The sequence below is a fragment of the Acanthaster planci genome, linkage group LG19, assembly GCF_054643075.1.
Source record: "Acanthaster planci isolate LZ-2023a linkage group LG19, COTS_SCS, whole genome shotgun sequence".
In the NCBI taxonomy this organism is placed as follows: Eukaryota; Metazoa; Echinodermata; class Asteroidea; order Valvatida; family Acanthasteridae; genus Acanthaster; species Acanthaster planci.
Genome location: NC_141795.1, coordinates 10,415,913 through 10,435,893, shown reverse-complemented (window position 1 = coordinate 10,435,893; position 19,981 = coordinate 10,415,913). Strand labels below are relative to the sequence as shown.

The 19,981-nt window shown below is 39.2% G+C and overlaps 1 protein-coding gene across 2 annotated transcripts in view; it reads right to left on the bottom strand.

Moving 5' to 3' along the window:
* The window catches only part of wrn (WRN RecQ like helicase), a 133,755-nt gene that overhangs the window by 80,562 nt on the left and 33,212 nt on the right, over nucleotides 1-19,981 (bottom strand). For both annotated transcript variants that reach the window (XM_087149197.1, XM_087149198.1), the window contains 7 exons: nucleotides 16,826-16,934; nucleotides 14,854-14,928; nucleotides 9,658-9,740; nucleotides 8,644-8,750; nucleotides 8,300-8,484; nucleotides 1,840-1,922; nucleotides 1,380-1,471 (listed from right to left, as the gene is read on the bottom strand). In XM_087149197.1, coding sequence (XP_087005323.1) covers nucleotides 1,380-1,471; nucleotides 1,840-1,922; nucleotides 8,300-8,484; nucleotides 8,644-8,750; nucleotides 9,658-9,740; nucleotides 14,854-14,928; nucleotides 16,826-16,934 — 734 coding nt within the window. The remainder of the gene's footprint in view (nucleotides 1-1,379; nucleotides 1,472-1,839; nucleotides 1,923-8,299; nucleotides 8,485-8,643; nucleotides 8,751-9,657; nucleotides 9,741-14,853; nucleotides 14,929-16,825; nucleotides 16,935-19,981) is intronic.

Below are 19,981 nucleotides of genomic sequence, written 5' to 3'. Positions count from 1 at the left end.
GAATCGCCGCCCAAATAAAAAAAAATTTACAGCAAAGCAAACGCTCCTCCTTACCTGGAGTCCATTTAAATGTTCTGTGCGGTAATTGGGGTTGTTTTGAGTTTTCTTGAGACCTAGAGCAGGGAAGGGTTTATAAGGGGATAAAACAGGTATCGATTTGGTTGATTTTTGAAAAAGTTAGGTGGGTAGGTACCCAGGGTCTTTGACTTTTTACATTTTTATTTTTAAAAATTTGAACAAATTTTGCTAGGCAGGAACCCAGAGGAAAATGATGTGGTCCTCAATCCCCCTTTTGCCTACTTGTTCCTTGGTTGCATTGCATCTTTTAATCTCATTTTCTATTAACCCATTATTTATAATATTGTTTTATGAGTAACTAACTGATGCGCTGCTGGTATTAAATGACTGTTTATGTTTATTGTTTACACATGCCGAGGCTGACTTGGCAGTGACCACTGTTGAGTATATGCCAGCCCTGTTGGATTGTACAATATATATTAGATACTTCCATTTTTTTCTGTACATATTGTGCTCTGTAAGCAGGGCTTGATTTGTGCTAGTACCGGTACCTACATGTAGTTCCGTTCTTAGTCTTAAGTGGAGTGTTCGTGTTCAAAATTTTATTATCAAATATTAGTATCTTCTGTTATTTACCCCTTTGTCAGTCAACTTTATTTATGAACAGCCTAAATTTTTTTTCTTCCTAGTTTTTTCCTTCCACTTTTTGCATCTGAAGACTATTATTTGAACCATCCCAATAGAACACAATTCTTAAAAAGTTTCCTTCCCCAGTGATAATAAAATTTGTAAGAAAGCAACTGATTTTCTTCTTTTCAAGGTCTTTTGCTCAGGCAACTCTTGTCGTTTCTTTTCTTTTCCTTCTCTGATTTACGAAATTACAATGCCCTTTTCTTCTTTTTTTTTCAAAATTTTTTTCTCTTCAAAATCACAGCTGAAATGAAAGAATTGAACTAAAACACTGTACGGTGGGCATAGAGTATACAGTACACTATAGAGTACTTGAGTTTTGAACAATTTGAACAGGGTGTTTTTTTTTTACATTTTTACATTTTTAAATTTTAACAAATTTTGCTGGGTAGGTACCGAGAGGAAAATGGTGTGGTCCTCAATCCCCTTTTGCCTACTCCTCAACATTAGTCATATGTCAGCCCAGGCCAATTTATTGAAATTCATTCTTTCAAAACGTATACAATGTCAACTTCATTTTAATGACAACCCCATCATGAAACATACCTGTGGATTAATATTAGTAAAAGCTGAAATGTGAAAAGATTTGAGTTTGCCTTCAAAACTTTTAGTACTAAGTAAATGGCCTGTCTGAGAGCAAGGGCTTTTAAAGAAGAAAAAGTTGAGTTCACCTGTAATTCATCCCTGACAAACTTGTGGTGGGCATCCTTTCGCTTTTGTGGAGTCAGTCCAGCATGGTATATACATGCTTTCACACCCATGTCTGCAAGAAAATCCACATCTCGTAACTGAGAGGCGTTTATAAACTCTGGCAGTGGCAAGAACAAAATAGATAAATTGGCTCAAATCAACCCTATTGACAATGTAATCTCATCAGGTCTGCATGCTTTATACAAGAAATGAGGGACAGTGTTTTCATTTTGGATCCTCTGGAAGACATATGAAACAAACTTACTTTTGGGAATTTCAGATAGAATCCTATAGAAGCATATCTGACTTCTGTTTTTTCCAACAGGACCTTATCATTAAGGTTTCCATCTTACGTGGATTAAAATGTCTCACTTGATAGCAAACTTTCATTTCTATTAGATTTTGAGACCTACAAGACAGATTTCTGCTGATTTCAATTACCTTTGAGTACAGCCCCGACTTGTTCTGTAGCTTTCTTTGTGGGACAGTACACAATGGTCGGTCCATCAAACTCATAGTAAAACCTAGAAATTCCAACACAATAATGTCACAACAGAAAATGAAAATAAAATCAGACATTTCTCTAACTTACAGAACGCACAGACCTATACCATATTCCTCTCCAACATCAGTGTGGGTTAAGTCTCCTAGTGATACTTCCCTCTGCCCAGACTACATATGCAAATTTCCCATGTGCCTATTATAATTCACTGAAAAGACTTGATTATGCACACTGCCCCTTGACCCTCCACAATGCACTGCGCTCCCGCTGCCATGTTCTTTGTCCTTTTTGAAGTGGTGAAAACCACTGGAGCCAAAGTAGGGTAGGACGGGCAGCAGCGGCAGGACAGAGGTAAGTATCACGAGAAGACCCGACCCACACTAATGTGGGAGAGGAGTCTCCTACATTCACATACTCCTGCCCAGCCTTCATGTGGCATGTTCTTCATAAATTGCACCAAAATGCAACTCTGGATATCACTTTTCAAAACGTCTAAAAGAGTGACCTCTATCATGTAAAATACAAATTAGCACCTTCAGATTTATAAAATGATTATTTGGGGATAATTAGGCATAATGTGTACATTTTGTGGACATTTGGTTGGCTACCAGTGCAAATCAAATGGAGTTGAATTCATTTAAAGTTTTACAACAAAGTGTTTACACCAGAGGACTTGATTTCAAGACTTCTCTCAACAAGAAGGAGAATTCAGTATATTTTTTAACAGATGTATTTTAAAGCACCTAAGAAATAACTTTTAAAAATATAAGCCATGAAAAATAGACCACAAAATTGACCGAAAATAAGAAAGTTTCTCTTCATTCTCTTACCATTTATAACAACTCCCACTATACCAGCATATCTGCCAGGTCACCGAAAATAATCTTAAAGTTTGCTGCATTAAAAATTTATAATAAGTACAATATGTTTGTTGTAAACATTATACTGGACAAAATTTCGATGATGTTCGAAAATTTTGACAAAAAATGCATGACATACAAGAATGCTGAAAACGCTGCCACATGTAGTGCTTGAAATTCCATGAGCGATGTTTATTTTGCCGCTTATTTTGGAGATATCCCCGCCGAAAATTAAATTAAAATTAATAACCCTGAGCATTAGATTTTCGTCATGAATGATATTTTATGTCTAGGATGTCATTTTTTTTTAGCATCATTCTGAATGACCGATTTTTTTTCAAGAAACCTTTGTCGGAAGAGAAAAATCACCATTCCGTGGAGGGGCTTGTGAATATTGAATGAAAAAGAGGGCACACTATTTGGGTTGATGTCAAAGGTCAAACAGGCCATGATGCAGCAAAACGTTTCTCTAACGGCACCACAAGAGAATGAAGGAAGCCGCAAAATTGCTACAATAAGTATTTTGGACTGCAGTTTTCGGAAACGTACTTGAAGAAAATGTGATCGATCCAGGCATAAAAGGATGATTGTTTGGCGGTGCTTTTTTGCACTTTTTTCAAAGCTTGTGTTGTACATAGTTAGATTTTACTCACTGGTTTTTGAAGTCAATTTTTGTGACACTAATGACAAAATTGAATGACGTTCACGACTGCCGACTTCAGGACCCAATTAATTGTGAGAGGTATTTTTAATTTCCTGATTATTGTTTTAATAAGTGTAAATACTATCACCTGTCACCACATATAAATCTGGGTAAAATAACCGCGAGGATTATTACTCCTTGGTAAATTTCATTGGCAAGGATTTCAACAGGTTGTTCACATCCGTCCAGAATTCTGATGTTCGAGACTTTAATTAATTAACTCCAATTAAGTTGAAAATTATTGTTCCAGATGTCAACCATGACTTCCCTCATTACATCAGACATCGAGAATTAATTCACTACTGTTCACTTCAGGAAAGATGGACCCCCAAAGCTGAACATTATATAATAGTCCATATTTTGAGGAACCTGCCATATGCAGAGTGGCACTTTATCCTGGAGGTGGGTCAGCAACGGGAGTGTAGTTACTAATGGAAACATAAGGCAGGCGTTGACAGAGCAAACACTCACAAGAAAAAACCTTAGGTTGAAGTATCCACCGTCTGGCCCGGAACAGTGCTGGACATTGTCCGGACTGCCGAGCGCATGCCATGGACTGTTTGGCTCTGCTGAACATCCTTAAGGTAACACTCAGTAAAGGTGGAGGGAGATCTCCAGCTGGCCGTCTGGCAGATTTCCGCTGGAGGAACTCCAGGATACCAGGTATGACCAGGATACTGAGGCGGCCTGAACATCGTGGGCCCTGACTTGAGATCGTGTCGTCTCATCATGTTGTGCCAGCCAGCCTCGGTTAGCGAAGATAATAGCCAAGACCATCCATCGGGCACTTGTGTCCTTTGACGCCAGGTGAAAGGGTTTTTTCGTAGTGATGAAGAGCCAGGAACTAGATTCCTGGTGACGCTTGGTCCTGGCAAGACACCACTTGAGAGTCCAAACCAGACTTCATTTCTTGTCAGAGTCATCTCTCAGCAGAGCCTTCACGAATCGGCCTTTACCTTCGCGAAAGAAAGGACTCCCTGGACAAGTATTACTTTTGAAATTGCACCCAATTTGCAAAGAATTCTTCGCAGTAAATCGATCCCGACAAGGTCCTATATTTCTGAGCGGTACTGTAAGTGCCCCCTAGATGGTTTATATAAGCCACTACTGTACTGTCCGAGTGTGTAAGGATGTGTTTGACCATTATGCTTCCATTAATTGGAAGTACTGCAGTGCGTTGAATGCTGCTTGGAGTTCTAGCACATTGATACAGCTCCTCAGGAGTTTCCCATATTCCCGATGTCTGTCGGGAGCAGGGAGGCTCCCCATCTAAGGTGGAACATGTCTGTGGTTATTGTTACCTCTTGGTGTTGCCCTGGGGAAGTGGTGATTTCTCGTCAACCACTACTGAAGGTGAGGGAGAACGAAGTCTGTGATAGGGACAGGAAGCATGATCAGGTCACACTTTGGTCAGAGGACGCTAGCAGATTGAGTTGTATTGGCCTTACGCATAGTTGAAAGAGGGGAACCAGGTATACCATACTGGCCATCAGATTGAGGAGGCGTAACCAATAACAGATGGGTTGATATGAAGAGGCTCACGCATTCTATAAAGTTATTGGGTTCTGCCGACAATGAGCCAGTTGTTTAGGTAATGGAACAGCATGATGTTTTCAGAGATAAGCAGCAATGATCTTTGCTACTTGGGTGAAGCACCTGGGTGCTGTCGAGAGGCCCAAGGGAAGGACCGTGAACTCGAACATCATTGTTATAAATGATGTGAAGAAACTTGCAGTCTTGTGGATGGATTGGGATGTGCAGATAGGCATCTTTCAGATCTATCAATGATGCCCAGGCCGGGATTGGTAACAACTGGGTTATCGTACAGAGTGTTTCCATGCAGAATTTCTTCGGGAGGATAAATTTTTTCTGCAGTTTCACGTTAATCATGGGTCTCCATTTGCCATTTCTTTCTTCGGCATAAGGAAGAATGTGATGAAGAAGCCCTCGGTCCTGAGTGTTGCAGGGATAGGGCGGATGGCTTGTTTTTGAAGGATAGCATCTATTTTGAAGTCCAGCACCTCTCATTTGTTTTTCTGAAGAGGAATTGGAGTTGAGCGAAGGATGGAGGGGTGCTCATGATTTCCAGAGAATACCCAAGGCAGACGGTAACAAGCACCAATCTGTCCAAGGAAATGTCTCTCCAGAGCCATGCAAAAGATTGCAGGCAGCCCCCCCGACAGCCCCAGATGAATCTATGTCGTCATCAGCACCGGTCCCCAAATAATCGAGGGTAGCAGGGTCGGCTGCTCTTCCACTGCACCCATTCCGCGATGATCTTGCAGGTTGAGAAGAGGGAGTCTGTGACTGGTGTGCTGTATGGGTGGACAGAAGGACCAAAAGGAGCCAGAGTCCCTGTGTCGTGGAGCTAGCTGGGGTGTTGGGCTCAGTGGTCGTCAGCTCGGTACTGACACGGTGGTGGTGGAGGGGGTGTTTCGTAAAAGCTAAGCTAGTGGGCAGTGTCAGTCCACCCAGCCTTGGCCTCCATCATCTCCATGAATTCCCAGGCAAAGAGGTCCTTGCTACAGAGTGGGGGACCTTGACTCCTTTGTAGGGGATATTCATGGCTTCAAGTGCACTGAATATTCAAGGAGATGTAGAAACTGCAGAGTTGTGGCAAACTGTTCAAAAATACTTTTTATGTTCTCATCGAGGGCCTGGAGTGCGATGGCCATTAAATCTGGGGTGACAGCAAGTCTTCTTCACAGGTACATGCCAGGTACTCTGATAGAAGTGACAGGAATGCAGTGCGTCGGAGATATTGCCGTGAGGCTTTGTCAAGCTTCATGAGGGTGAACTCGAAGTAAGCCTTGTTCTTTTCCTCACCATCACTTTGAGAGCTTTAAACACTCAACACACACACAGTCCAGCAGTAGCTCCAGAAAGAGTGAAGTTGACACCTCCAGTCTGGCAGATTCACGCTTGAAGGAGACGTGAGGCAAGGTCTCCTCTGGTGTAGTAGCAGAGGGCAGATGCAGAATCTGGTTCAGGAGTCTCTGCGAGGGTGTAAAGTTGGCTGCGAAGCTGATGTCTTCATCTTCAGAGGACACAAACTGTTTGGTTTGCGAATAGTCCAGGTGCATGTACATGTAGCATCATGGCTGACATTGCGCCAGGGATCCAGGTTGTGGTGGGGGCTGTACCTGCGTCCATGACCCATACTGTAGGGTGGTATTTGCCTTGGATGGACTGGGTAGAGGGAGGCAGATGACTCAGCAGCATAGCACGCCGGTGGGCTCTGTTGTCCATGTTGCGGTCTGTGTGGCCTGGCATTATATTCACTGGGGTCGTCCCGGGTGTCAATGGGGGAGCAGACCAGGAAGGTGCAGTGCTTGATTCATGCCTGGGTGCCCCCATTGAAAGGGGGTCTAAAGGCAGTGGCTCGTTGTGTGAGGGGGTCAGCATGGCTAGCGTGGGGCTATCCCTCCACAAGCCTCTGTGACCATGCCAGTATAGTGTGGTGTTCATCATTAGGCACTTCTGGAATGTGGCCTGAATAGACCTCATTGTTCCGGTAGCAGGGGGAGCTGAGCATTCTAACCGCACCTATTGAAGCTTAGTCTTCTGTGTGTAGTTGTTTACTATTGCCGGTTCTGCCCTTCCTCTGGGAGGAAGATTGAGGACCACTAAATACTTTAAGCCCTCAACTGTCTCAGGTCACCTGGTTGACCCTATATAATATAAATAGGTGGTATACAGCTACTTCGAATCAACATCAGCAACCTGGAAGGAATGCACAAGGCAAGAAAGAGAAAAATGTCACACAAAAATGGCAAATAGCATACACAGACAGGCGATATGTGTATGTACAAGAACTTCAGTTTATTGTTATGTTACAGTTGATCAGGTTACCACAGGAAAGTGGAGTGAGAACAGCAACTTGAAAATTTGAAATGCCATAAAACAGATCCATTATCACTGGCGCTGGACAGACAAGGCGGTAGAGCAGCAATGCATTGTGGTACTAGAGGTGCACTAAAGTTGATCAAGTTTTAGAGAATAAAAGAAGGCACAAAGGAAATTTGGATATTACAGCAACTGCATATGAACACATACCTGTTAAAGATGAAAATTCAATTTGTTTTACTGCACTTGTCAATGTGATAGCCTACTTACATGTAGGCTCTGTCAAGGGCAATGTTAATGTCGCACCGGCACATGTAGGAGAGTGAATGCAAATTTTTCACCACGACCTGAGTTTACAATAAAGTTCCACTTTTTGCTGTACTCCTTAAATTTCTGATGAAAATTCTCCGTCATTTTTAGGAGACTGTTATGTTTTCTGGTGCATAAATGTTGAATAACAGTAGAAACACCTAACTATATCATAAACAGGTGTATAATGTACAGTATATGTCGAGCCCATTTCATGTCCATATCGCATGCCAGGATGACTGCACGGTTGGCTGGTTGGCTGGTTTCCAATCGAACATACATTGTTGATGCACTGCCCACGGACACCAGAGGCTCTTTTAATAGGCGCTAGATTGTGCACAATCAAGCGATGTACCCGAATCCATTGCACAGAGCTCTGTTAGCCCATTTCTGACACTGCTACAGACAGATTGATAACATAACTTGTGCTGTTTGGGCCCTACACTTGCACAACCTATAGACTGATACCAAACTACGTATTTATGGTACATGTTATATGAAGCAACAGGAGTTAAAACAAATGTTTATACTTTATTCACAAAATTCTCCGAGTAAAATCGTAATTGGAGAGAAAAATCTTAAAAATTACACCTAAATAGTAAATATTAGTATTTCTGGTGGTAGTCAAGACCATTTTCAATCAATGGGGAGAGGTTAAGGCACCATGCGTGAACTACTCACTTGTGAGTTTCCACCATGAGTGACTGCAGGTCAGACCTGATACCACTCTTCAGACGAACTTCCAGGTAGAGATTTGGACGATCAAAGCTTGTGCATGTGACTAGAGGGTTCTTCAGTCTCAAGGTTGTGCAAATGTCCTTGCAGACAGGAGGGGTTGCAGTAGCTGTCAATGCCATAAATGGAACCTTGTACCAATTGTAAAAAGAGAGATGAAACTACGGTATGTTTGTAATATTACTTTTTTGGCAATGAGGCAATATGACACTTGACTCATAAATAGGGCAGTAATTTGAGCTCTAGATGCTAGTTCTGGAAGCAGTCTGTGCAACAGAATTCTTATTTACCTCAGACAGGACTGTTCTCAATTTTCCCAGGGCTCTGTAGCATGATCTGAAGTCATGACCCCACTGTGAAACACAGTGGGCTTCATCAATGGCAACTAACGTAATGCCTTCAGAAGGAAACAAAAAACTAAAATCATTCATGCAATCAGTTTCAAAAACAATATTTTCACAGCTGTACTTGAAACAGCACTGCATTAAAAGAAATTTCACCTACTATCCAAACCAACTACATGCACCTGTATAACAAATTATTTCACCTTGTATTTTAGCAAATTAATTGAGTTTTGGACATTAACCACTTCATGCCGGGGCATTTTTCAATGTTGATGATGCTGGGCCGGCATGACTGTCATTTTTTCCGTTTTCAAAATCCTTCAAAAATTCATCATTTCATTTAACGGTCATTTATAGCCACACGAAGTAATCTTTAGGCACTACTCTAAGTTGACAGGTGACCTTCATTGACGCCCAAGTATTTCAGCCAGGCCTGCAGCCTTGTAAACAGTGCCCAGATTGTACAGTGTTGTATAAATGTCTTTTATTCATGAACCTGGCTCAGTGCACTGCTGACCTCTTTTCAATAGGGGCCAGATTAGCATGCAACGGTGCTTTGTGGCTCATCACTGCGGTGGTGGAGCGCTTTTGTCCCCGGTGGTAATCCACTTGCTCTCAATGCCCCAAACCCTGGTATACGGTTTCAAAAGAAGGCTGGATTATCACCACTTTTGAGAGTGAAAATGTCGGTAATGCCCAGCAGCCTGGTCTTTTGTTCGGAGTACGGTCTTTTGTTACAGGGCCCTGTTTCCTTTGTCCGAGTTCGGAGACCCCGGCCACGCATATAGACCAAACATCTCCGATTCCGGAGTCCAGGGCAGGAAGTGGTTAACACTGTCATCACTTCCAACAGAAGATTTATAGAAAATCCATCAATGATAGACAAACTACTGAAATCTACATGTTGCCATAAAAAGTTAGATAATAATAGTGTAATTTTTTGGTCAAACTGATACCTACCAACTCTTTGTTGTAAGTCTTTCAAGATGTCACCTGCTACAGATGCAAATTCTGGAGTCAAGTAAACAACTCGGTATACTCCACTGCAAAGAGAAGTAACACAAAGTGTGACTGCTGACAAGCATGCTTCAACACTTTAAAGAATGGGTTTCAAACTTTATGTCATGGACATTAATTAAAATACCGTCTTCTAGTGTAATGGTGTCCAATGTAGTGTCATTAGTACCTGGGCGGTTCCACGGAAACATCAACCTTTGGGCCAAAATTTCAAACTTGTCCAAATGTGACAAATTATATATCACTTTGAAGCTTATGGTGTATACTTTCATAAAACATACTTCATTTCTAACAACATTCACGAATTTGGCTTTTATATGATACTGATAAATTGGTTTTAAATACCGAGAAATTGGGGAAAATATTTCCCCTCTGAAAGATTTTCTGTTTTTGTTCCAGTTTTGTAACAGTTTGAAGAGTGCCTCAATAAACAAACATTGACAGAAATTAATTTTCATTTTCCTTTTGAAATTCTATGTAATGTCTTATTTTACAACACTTACTTTTTTTATGTATGCCCAACACCAAAAGACTGCCAAATCTACAATACAAAGCTCAATCAGTTCCTTCTTTCTAGACATCAGCACTCCCCAAATTATTTTTTCAAACACTCAAAAATTGTGGAATCAGATGTGTACGTCTGACACCCTGTACGTCCGACACTGTCAGAAACATGCACTGCTGGCAATGCAATGCTTTCACACTGTACAGAAACCACTACCACCTCATTTGCAAACATGGAAATGAGGCCTAAACATTTTGTAAAAGTACCAAATAGGCTTTACTTTTGTTGTTTACTAATTTGCATAAATTTGACTATTTGGACATACACATCCCAATAACATTATAATTAGGGCCCAAAGCCATTCCACATGTGTCATGTGTGGACAAACGTGCTTTGCATGTATTCAGAAGTAAGTCATGTCAGTGTGAGCTTTGATGAAGACAAGTAAAGTTCTAGGTGTTGTACATACATGTACATGTAATCCACATCAAGAAAGACGAATTGTCAAAGACTAAACAAAGGTGTGTTTTTTAATACCTTTGTTCAAGGTACATGTAAAATCAATTGGTTTCACTTTGTGTTGCTTGAGGAATTAAAGGGGGTGTTCCACTTGTATACGCTTTCCATGGTATATACATGTACATGTACAGTACCTATCATGAAACATACAATGTAAGACTGTAGTTTTAAAATCATTATGCCATTAGTCTTAAATTTCAGTGAAAAGGTTAATCTCTCAGCCTAATTGCCAGCCCATTCCTTTGCTTTTGCAATCATCTAAAAGGGTTTATAAACATCTACTCATTTAGCTTCTTTTTGGATTTTACATGGGTACTATAACCTGTTAAGTGTGACCTAGAAATCTTTAACATTGCAGCTTTATACACACGCAACATTTGTCATACAAAATAATTAATTTCATGTTCTAAGACCACAAGACCTTACAGGCACATGTATGCAATTGTTTTTTTTATTTGATTTATTTATCTAAAGGATTGTCAACTGTAGAAAACTTGTCTAGTTTGAATGTTTGACACTACATGACTTGTTTAAATGAGCAAAATTTGCATAAATATTTCTAGACAATATTTTCCTTCATACTGTTTCATTGAATGCCCTATCATCCAATTCCTTTCTAGTTGCTTTTGATGATTTTTGTATGGCTTGACATTTTCTTTTGGTTTAGAAAGTTTATTAAAGCCTTCATGAAGGTAGACAAATGAGAAAAGCTTGGATTTGAACCGATTACCTTCTATTCTGAAAAGTCAATTTGGACGTGTACGTCCGACACCAAAAAATGTATGTCCGATACCAATATAATAAATGCTTTATCTGAAAGTCACAACAAGATAAAAATGTGTCTTGCCTTGAAGTTTATTAACAAGGGTCTGCTAAAACTAAACACAGGAAAACTACTTCTTCAGGTCCTAGCATTTCACAGAGTTTGTGATACAAAAATGGAAACTCAAAAAATTAACTTTCTCTGAGTACGTCCAACACCATGGTGTTATGAGTCAGTTTCTACAAGGATAATAATTCTGAGTGAGAAATTCTGTTATTAAATGAATGTACCAACTAGCTTATGCCTTTCATCAAAATCAAAATCTGCTTCAGGATTATAAGAATAATAACACACACTGTTGAGGTGTCCAAAATGTACGTCCAACACCATGGAACTGCCCACCTTCCATTTTAATTTTGATTCCCTATAGAGTATCAAAGTAAATATGCCTTGCGCATAATTGCATAAGTGCACACATCCCAAGTGAACCAACACATTGGCACTACACCTTTTAGTTCAAAATGACTTCACACTTCGGTAGTCTATACCACCTAGTTTCAGTTTCAAAACTGTCACATATACTGCTTTTGGCCGAAATGGATTAATTCCAACTGCAGAATGTGCTCATATACTTGGATTCTTTTTTCACTTTGAATGAAGCTCTTCGACATTGTGTTTGGTAGTGCTTATGTTTTTGTGGTTTTTCCCATGACTTTCTGAGCCAATCAACAGCTTTGTTTGAGCCTAATACTGCATTATTCATATATGATGTCATTCAAAAGAAAATTAGAAGAAGAATGGCTTCCCTGATCTCAAAGACGAAAATTGTTGTGTAAAATGCTGTGTTCAGGTAGTCTCAACGTCCCTTTAATCTGCCATGATATTTTTGTTTTACAATGACAACTAATATTGATTTTTTTTTTAAATTACTGAACATTCAGATTCCAGACCAGTGTACCGGTAGCTATAACTATGACAATTGTCTATGACAATTTAGATGATATTAGGAATTTTCTTGGTGACGTGTCTTGAGTTGGACAGGATTCAGGCATAAGAATTACATCATAAATTGTAAAAGATTTATCTTTCTGCATCTGATTTCATTTCCATTTCAACGGCGCCAGCCACTCACAACAAATATTATGACTCTTTCAATGGTGATTTTAATCAAAATGTAATTCAAATTCACCAACAAAGCACTGGCTCTGCCATGCTCATGAAAGGACAACTGCCAACATGGTATATGTACGGGGGAGACCAGGACAACCAACACCGTATGACACTATATATGGGGGGCGATGTTAATGATACAGATGTTCATGTACATGTACGTCAGTAATATGCATTACATTCATGTACAATCTTCCATCAGAAAGGCATATTTATGGCTTGTTTGACTGTTTTCCCTTTTAGAGTGATACTCAATACAATTTGGTTGTTGGTAAGTCTGAAAAATTCTTCACAATCTACTTTAATTTTTTTCTCACAACAAAAAGGGTGGGAAGATGATTCAATAGCCCATCTCCCTGTTCAAAAAAGGGAGGGATATACCCCCAACCTCATGGGATTTATGCCCATGTGCACTGGTATGATACAGTACATGTATCAGCGTGCACATGTAGGTGGCCATGTACGTGTAAGTGCACCTACTCCCGCACTATAGTTGTGGGGACATACACTCGACACTGGGGACAAGAAAGGTTGTGGGGGTTCAGAAATGTCCCAAAGCTCGGTTCAACAAAAGAATTTGTCCCCTGAAATTGGTGAATGCCTGCCCACACAACCTTATACCGTAGTTGTGGGGAAAACACACAATATTTCACCTACTGTACGTGTATTTTGTGAGTACCGAAAATGACTGACAAATGTCTCAAAAACATGATCTTAATTTGGCTAATGTAATGGTCCATGTTTACTTGTATTATTGTTGAAGAGCACCCTCTCTTGGTCTGAAATTTACATGGCCAGAGAGTGTCTTGTGCAAATGGCCCCCATTGTTCACTGACTCTTTCATGTACTGCTCCAAAGATACCGGTACCACACCTAACAAATGAAATTGTCCCCTGAACACATCCTGCCGGGGGCATTTATAAATGTTGATTCTGCTTGACCGAATTATTTTCATTTTTTTCTTTTTTCCCAAAATCTTTAAAATTCATATCTTCATTTACATGTGCTGGACACTTACACCCACACGAAGGACTGTCTGGTTTCTACTCTAATCTGACAGACAACATCTGTTGACACTGGAGTATTTCATCTAGGCCTGCCACCTTGTAAAGAGAGCCCAGATTGTGCGGTGTGATGTAATTTTCTTTTGTTCACAAAACTGGCACCCTGCACTGCTGACCTCTTTTCAATAGGGGCCAGATTAGCATGCAGCGGTACTGTGTGGCTCACTGCTGCAGTAGTGGAGCGCATTTGTTCCCGTGGTAATCCACTCACACTGAATGCCCCAAACAGTGGCATACTGTTTCAAAAAAATGCTGGATTACTTTCCAGCAGCCTGGTCTTTTGTTAGGAGTATGGTCTTTTGTTACAAGGTCCAGTTCCCTTTGTCCGATTTCGGAGACCCTTGCTTTGCATATAAAGAATACGTGCTTGCTCTACAGCAGCAAGTGGTTAACCCAGTGAAGAGCTGCCCACTGTACATGTACCATGCGGCATGCACCAGGTGACAGTCACAAAGAAAATTTTCATTTCACTGGATCGCTAGCAAGATAACAATTCTGACCTTGAAACGAATATAAAAAAATGACATACAAAATAGAGAAACACATTTTGTGACTTTGCCCTTAGTTACTGTAAATTCATCAAATCTTTTGATAGTTTGAACTGTTTCCAAGGTTTGCACAACACTCATTATCGTTGAAATACCATGCTTTGTAGGTTTGGTGTAAAAGACTGGTTCCTGGCTCTTCTATTATCATTCATGCAATTTAGCTATGGAAACCAGGGAAACAGTCCTACCTTTGACTGATGCTACATGTGCTTTCACCAGAGTAAGTAATGAATAAAGTTCTTCATGTTGGGAAAGAGTTTTTTTTTTAACAAAAACCTGATGAAAATATCCCTTTTTTCTGTAGATTTCCACATGCTACATGTTTCTTTTGATGGGAGCAGATATTTAGCATAATGAGGGGAAAAAGCTGTTGACAGTTGTGGGCTGAATTATTTCTGGGTATGGAAATATACCTCAAGAGACGGATTTGCTGGACATCAATAAGAATTTCACCGATCTGTGTCAATTTTGACTGGCATTTGACATATGGCAACCAGACACGACTTTTGTTCAAACCTTGCTCCAAAAAGTACATACATGGCCACTCAACAAGGAACACAACAGACTTACCTAAGAATCTCTTGCCTAACTTTGCCCATTTCTGTTTGTGCTGAGCCAAGGAAGCAGGCCTTGATATTGGCAATCCTGCAAAAGAATTTTAAAGTGTTGAAATAAAAACACGGCCAGCCTGATGTTTTCCTAGCAACAAGAAGTATATTCATAGTAAGCACAAAATGAGTAACCAGTCTAAAGAATTTAATTTTGAATATAAAAGTGTAACAAAATAAACCTCAGCACTGTGGTTTAAGACCTTTCATAATTTTTTTCCCCTCGATATTATGCTTTTTATCAATTAAGTACTAGTATCTAATGAGATAACGTTCGCCAAAAGTTATTTTGTTTAATAGTTTTACCGTATAACCGTATATTCTACTGAAGTACGCACTATGGAGCTGTGCTTTTTTAAAGAAAGGTAGACTTATAATTGTCAAAAAAAATGCCAATAAAAACCCTGCTTTTCAAAAACAAGAGAGAAACTTTTGCATCATTTTATAGCTTGTTAGACACTCTTTCAGCTGATATAATTGTTGTAAATGTGTGGACTTTGTGTGCAAAGGTTAGTCGTACATGTGTAATTTTATAACACAGCTTAGGTGGAATTTAAACTGAAAAGTAATTGAAAGAAATGTTGCCTTTTGTCAGGGCTAATGTCGATTGTCTATCCCAACAAACGCTGCAGGGTGAAGAGCTATTTTTTTACACTAGTTGTCATGTAAATGAGCCAAACGATGACATTTCTACTGTACATGTACCTGCTCATAGCTTATATCGGACTTGGTATTGTGTCATGGCCGGGAACAGCAGATTAGGCAGTTTCTCAAACTGCCTAGCAATTGGCCAAATAGGATATGTGATTTGGAACTCATCTCTTTGATTGTCAAATATTTAAACACATTTTGTGTCGTTTTATTTCCATAGAAATGTTGATTAAAACTTTTGACAAAGACCTCGAATAGATAAATAATACCAAAAACTAAAATTTTGGTTTTTTGCAGAAAAATCATGACAGAAAATGGAGGCAGTACACTACAGGCACCTCCATGGACAGAAACATGGTCTATTTCAACTTGAACTGGAAGATAATTGAAAAAAAAGAAGCTTGATAAGAAAATCATGGGTTGAACAAAAGAGGCTAATTTCATTGAGATCACCAGCAGAATACATACATAATTCCAAACCCTGACCTTGCAGGTTCAAAACGCACTGAGAGAACAGTCACCCAATGAATATTGCTTCTTTAAGAAGAACTGAAAAACAAGAGAGTCACTGGGAAAAGGCAACTTGTTCAGTTTTTTAGATAGCTTCATGCTTTTAATCACTAAAATGCTAAAAGAAAGAGGGACCCAGACCAAGTGCGGAACTTGCTATTGAAATAATTCCTCTCAAATAAAGAAATAAAATCATTGTCATTTTATTTTAAAAATTCAATAAATTCAAAGAACATTAGTGAAAAATGAAGTCACATGATTTCTTTTTTTCATTTCCCCCTTCCTATCCTGCTACATGTGTATGTTGCAATGAAATACAAATGCATAATGATCTCACTTCCAACTTGAGGTGATTAGCCCTTTAAAATGATCACAGAACTTTTAAAAATTGCGGTAACCACAGGGTGCGTGCGTGCTCTTTGCAGAAATTTTAAATAACTGTCAATAGAGGACGCCATCATTCATGGAGATCAATAATATTGCACTTTTGCCAATGCATCCATTGTAAATATGTCTTTCTGTAGCCAAATTGAAAATCTGTGAGGATTCTCAATAAGTTCTAAAGACTTGCTAAATTGTTTTAATTGATGTGAGTGAAAATAATTTGTTAGTATTTACTCATGTCTGGGTCAGGTAGGGTTTCTAACCACTGTGCTAAGGAAAATCAACGTAAAATAAATAAACAGTAAAATTCTTGACTCATTTCATACAAAACTTGTCTTCTATTAGAACAGAAAGAGACCGACAAAAGAGGAAGAACAAGTGTTTCATACCTGAGAGCTAGTACCTGGTCTTCCATGAGTGATATGAGAGGTGAGATAACTAGGCTGGTGCCCCCAGTGAACACTGCAGGGAACTGGTAACAAAGACTCTTTCCATAACCTTAACAAATACAGAAGAAACAATTTCTAAATTATGGGTCTTAACTTCAGCAGTGTCTTTTGACATATTGGGTATACCAACCACTCCCCTTGCCTCCCAAATTTCCCATATATTTTTAACACTGACTTGATAGTTAACCACTTGCTGCCGGGGTTTCCGGTCCCAGACAGATATTCTTTATACACGTGGCTGGGTCTCCAAAATCGGACAAAGGGAACTGGGCCTTGTAACAAAAGACTATACTCATAACAAAAGATCAGGTTACTGGGCATTACCAACATTTTTTCACTATCAATAGTGGAGATAATCCAGCCTTGTTTTGAAACAGTACACCACGATTTTGGGGATTTAGCGCGAGCATATTACCACCGGGGACAAAAGCGCTCCACTACTGCACCAATGAGCCACACAGTACCACTGCACGCTAATCTGGCCCCTATTGAAAAGAGGTCAGCAGCGCACTCTACCAGTTTCATGAACTTTGATGGGCTCTTTTTATAAGGCGGCAGGCCTGGCTGAAATACTCCAGCATCAACAGATGTTGTCTATTGGATTAAAGACCAGACAGTCCTTCATGTGGGTGTAAGTGTCCAGTAAATGAAGATAGGAATTTTTAAAGAATTTTGAAAACAGAAAAAACTAGAGGAACGTGGTTGTGAACAACAACTGCGCTGTTTCGGAACTTTCTGTTTGATGATGACATCATCATGACGTCATAACTTTAGGAAAATTCTTTCATGAGGGTCTGTTGCGTGTAAGTGTGATGTTGATCAAACCTATGGTAATTGCCCAAATGATGGCTTGAAAATGTGTACGAAGTCAATGGGCTGAAATAAATATTCAAAATCACTAGTATATCACATGATGAAGTCGTCATGAGGTCATTTCTTTTGAAGAAGTCTTGCATGAGGGTCTTTGTTCGATATCACTTTCATAGCGATCAAACATCTCGAAGGTTTCAAAATAGTGGCTTGAAAATGTGTACAAAGTCAATTGACTGAAAACACCTATGCAAAAAAGCTGCTCGTTTATGATGTCATGTGATTTGCCTTTAAACTGAAAGATAATTCTGAAATATTATTTGATATTCAGACTCTTGGGTATACATGTAATCAAATGAAGACGAAAAAAAAAAAATTTTCTGTTTTTTTTTTTTGTTCTCATAGCAATTCTCAGCCGAAGTTCAGGGCTAATCTCATCAAGATCGATAATTTTGCACAGCAGAAAAACGTGTACAAAACCTACGGGAAAACTTGCAGCTTTAATCTCGTGCCACGTGACCCTTTATCAAGTAATTTTGACAATTCTTTTTGGGGAGCCTCTCTCCATTAGGGACTTCAAGTGTACATTGAAGGAAATAATTCATATTTACCAAAGTACCAAAGATAGGCTGTTGAAAATGTGTACAAAACCCATGGGGAAGATTAAAAAAATCCATTTCAACATATGTGATGACATCATCATGACGTCATAAATTTAGCAAAATTCTTTCATCAGGGTCTTTGTTGTCTGTAACTTTGAAGTTGATCAAACCTCTGGAAATTGGGAAATGCTGGCTTGAAAATGTGTACAAAGTCATGGGGTTGAAATAAATGTTGAAAAATAAATAGTAAATCACATGATGACGTCACCCAGACATAATTTTCTTACAATAATTCTTGTATCAGAGTCTTTGTTGGCTGTCACTTTGACAATGATCAAACATCGGAAAGTTACAAAAATTGTGCCTTGAAAACATGTACAAAGTCAATGGGCTGAAATAAATATTGAAAATTCAACGCTAAATCACATAATGACGTTATCGCGATGTCCTTTCTTGAGAATAATTCTTGCATGAGGGTCTTTGTTGGCTATCACTTTGATAGAGATCAAACATTGTGAAGGTTTGAAAATAGTGGCTTGAAAATGTGTACAAAGTCATGGGGAAAAAATAAATTAATATTTAAAATTCAAAAAGAAATCACGTGATGATGTCTTTATCACAATTTCCTTTTAGGACTTTATGATTGCCCAAAGGTCTACCAAGTTTGAAGTCGATCAGATTTAGTAAACTGTCAAAGTCAACTAGTGGAAGAAAACGTAAACAAACTCTGTGGGGAAAAAGTCTGAATAAGGAAAAAAAAAAATACAGGAACGTGGTTGTGAACAACCACTGAGCTGCTTCGGAAGTTTCTGTTTGGTGATAATGTCATTCTTTCATGAGGGTCTCTGTTGTGTGTAACTTTGATGTTGATCAAACCTCTGATATTTGCCCAAATGCTGGCATGAAAACGTGTACAAAGTCAATGGGCTGAAATAAATATTGAAAAATCAATACTACATCACATGATGATGTCATCATGATGTCATTTCTTTAGAACAATTCTTGGAAGAGGGTCTTTGTTGGCTATCACTTTGATAGCAATTAACCATCAGGAAGGTTTCAAAATCCTGGCTTGAATACGTGTAAAAAGTGAATGGCAAAAAATTAAATATTCAAAATTCAAAAAGAAATCACATGATGACGTTATCATCACAAATTTCTTTTTGGACCAGCCTTGGATGATTGTCTAAAGGTCTGCCAAGTTTGAAGTCAATCAGATATATAAAACTACCAAAGTCAACTAGTGGAAGAAAACATTTTGCCGAAACAGCTAATGATAATTATCCCACTCCAGCATCATCAACATTGATAACTGCCAGCGGCGCAGAGTAGTTAAAGGTATAGTCTATCATTTGTCATTTAGGCATAATGTTCCTTTGAGGTAACAAAATTTCTCAAAATCAAAAGACGTGTGTCTAAGAGGAAACCTGATGAAGTTCTAGTTCAGTGAATAATGTACATTCCGAGATTAACAATTTTCAAGGATTTCAGATCAAAAGTTGCTGAGCCACGCCTGAATTACTGGTACATTAGCATCTGGGACAAATTCTCGCATTCACTCAAACGCAGCTATGCAATGTCAACAACACTGAAACAACAAATAATTGTAAATGCGTATGTCAGCACTTGCATGCCCTTCTACCGGTAATGGATTTTTCCAAATAAGTGTATTAAGACACGTTGT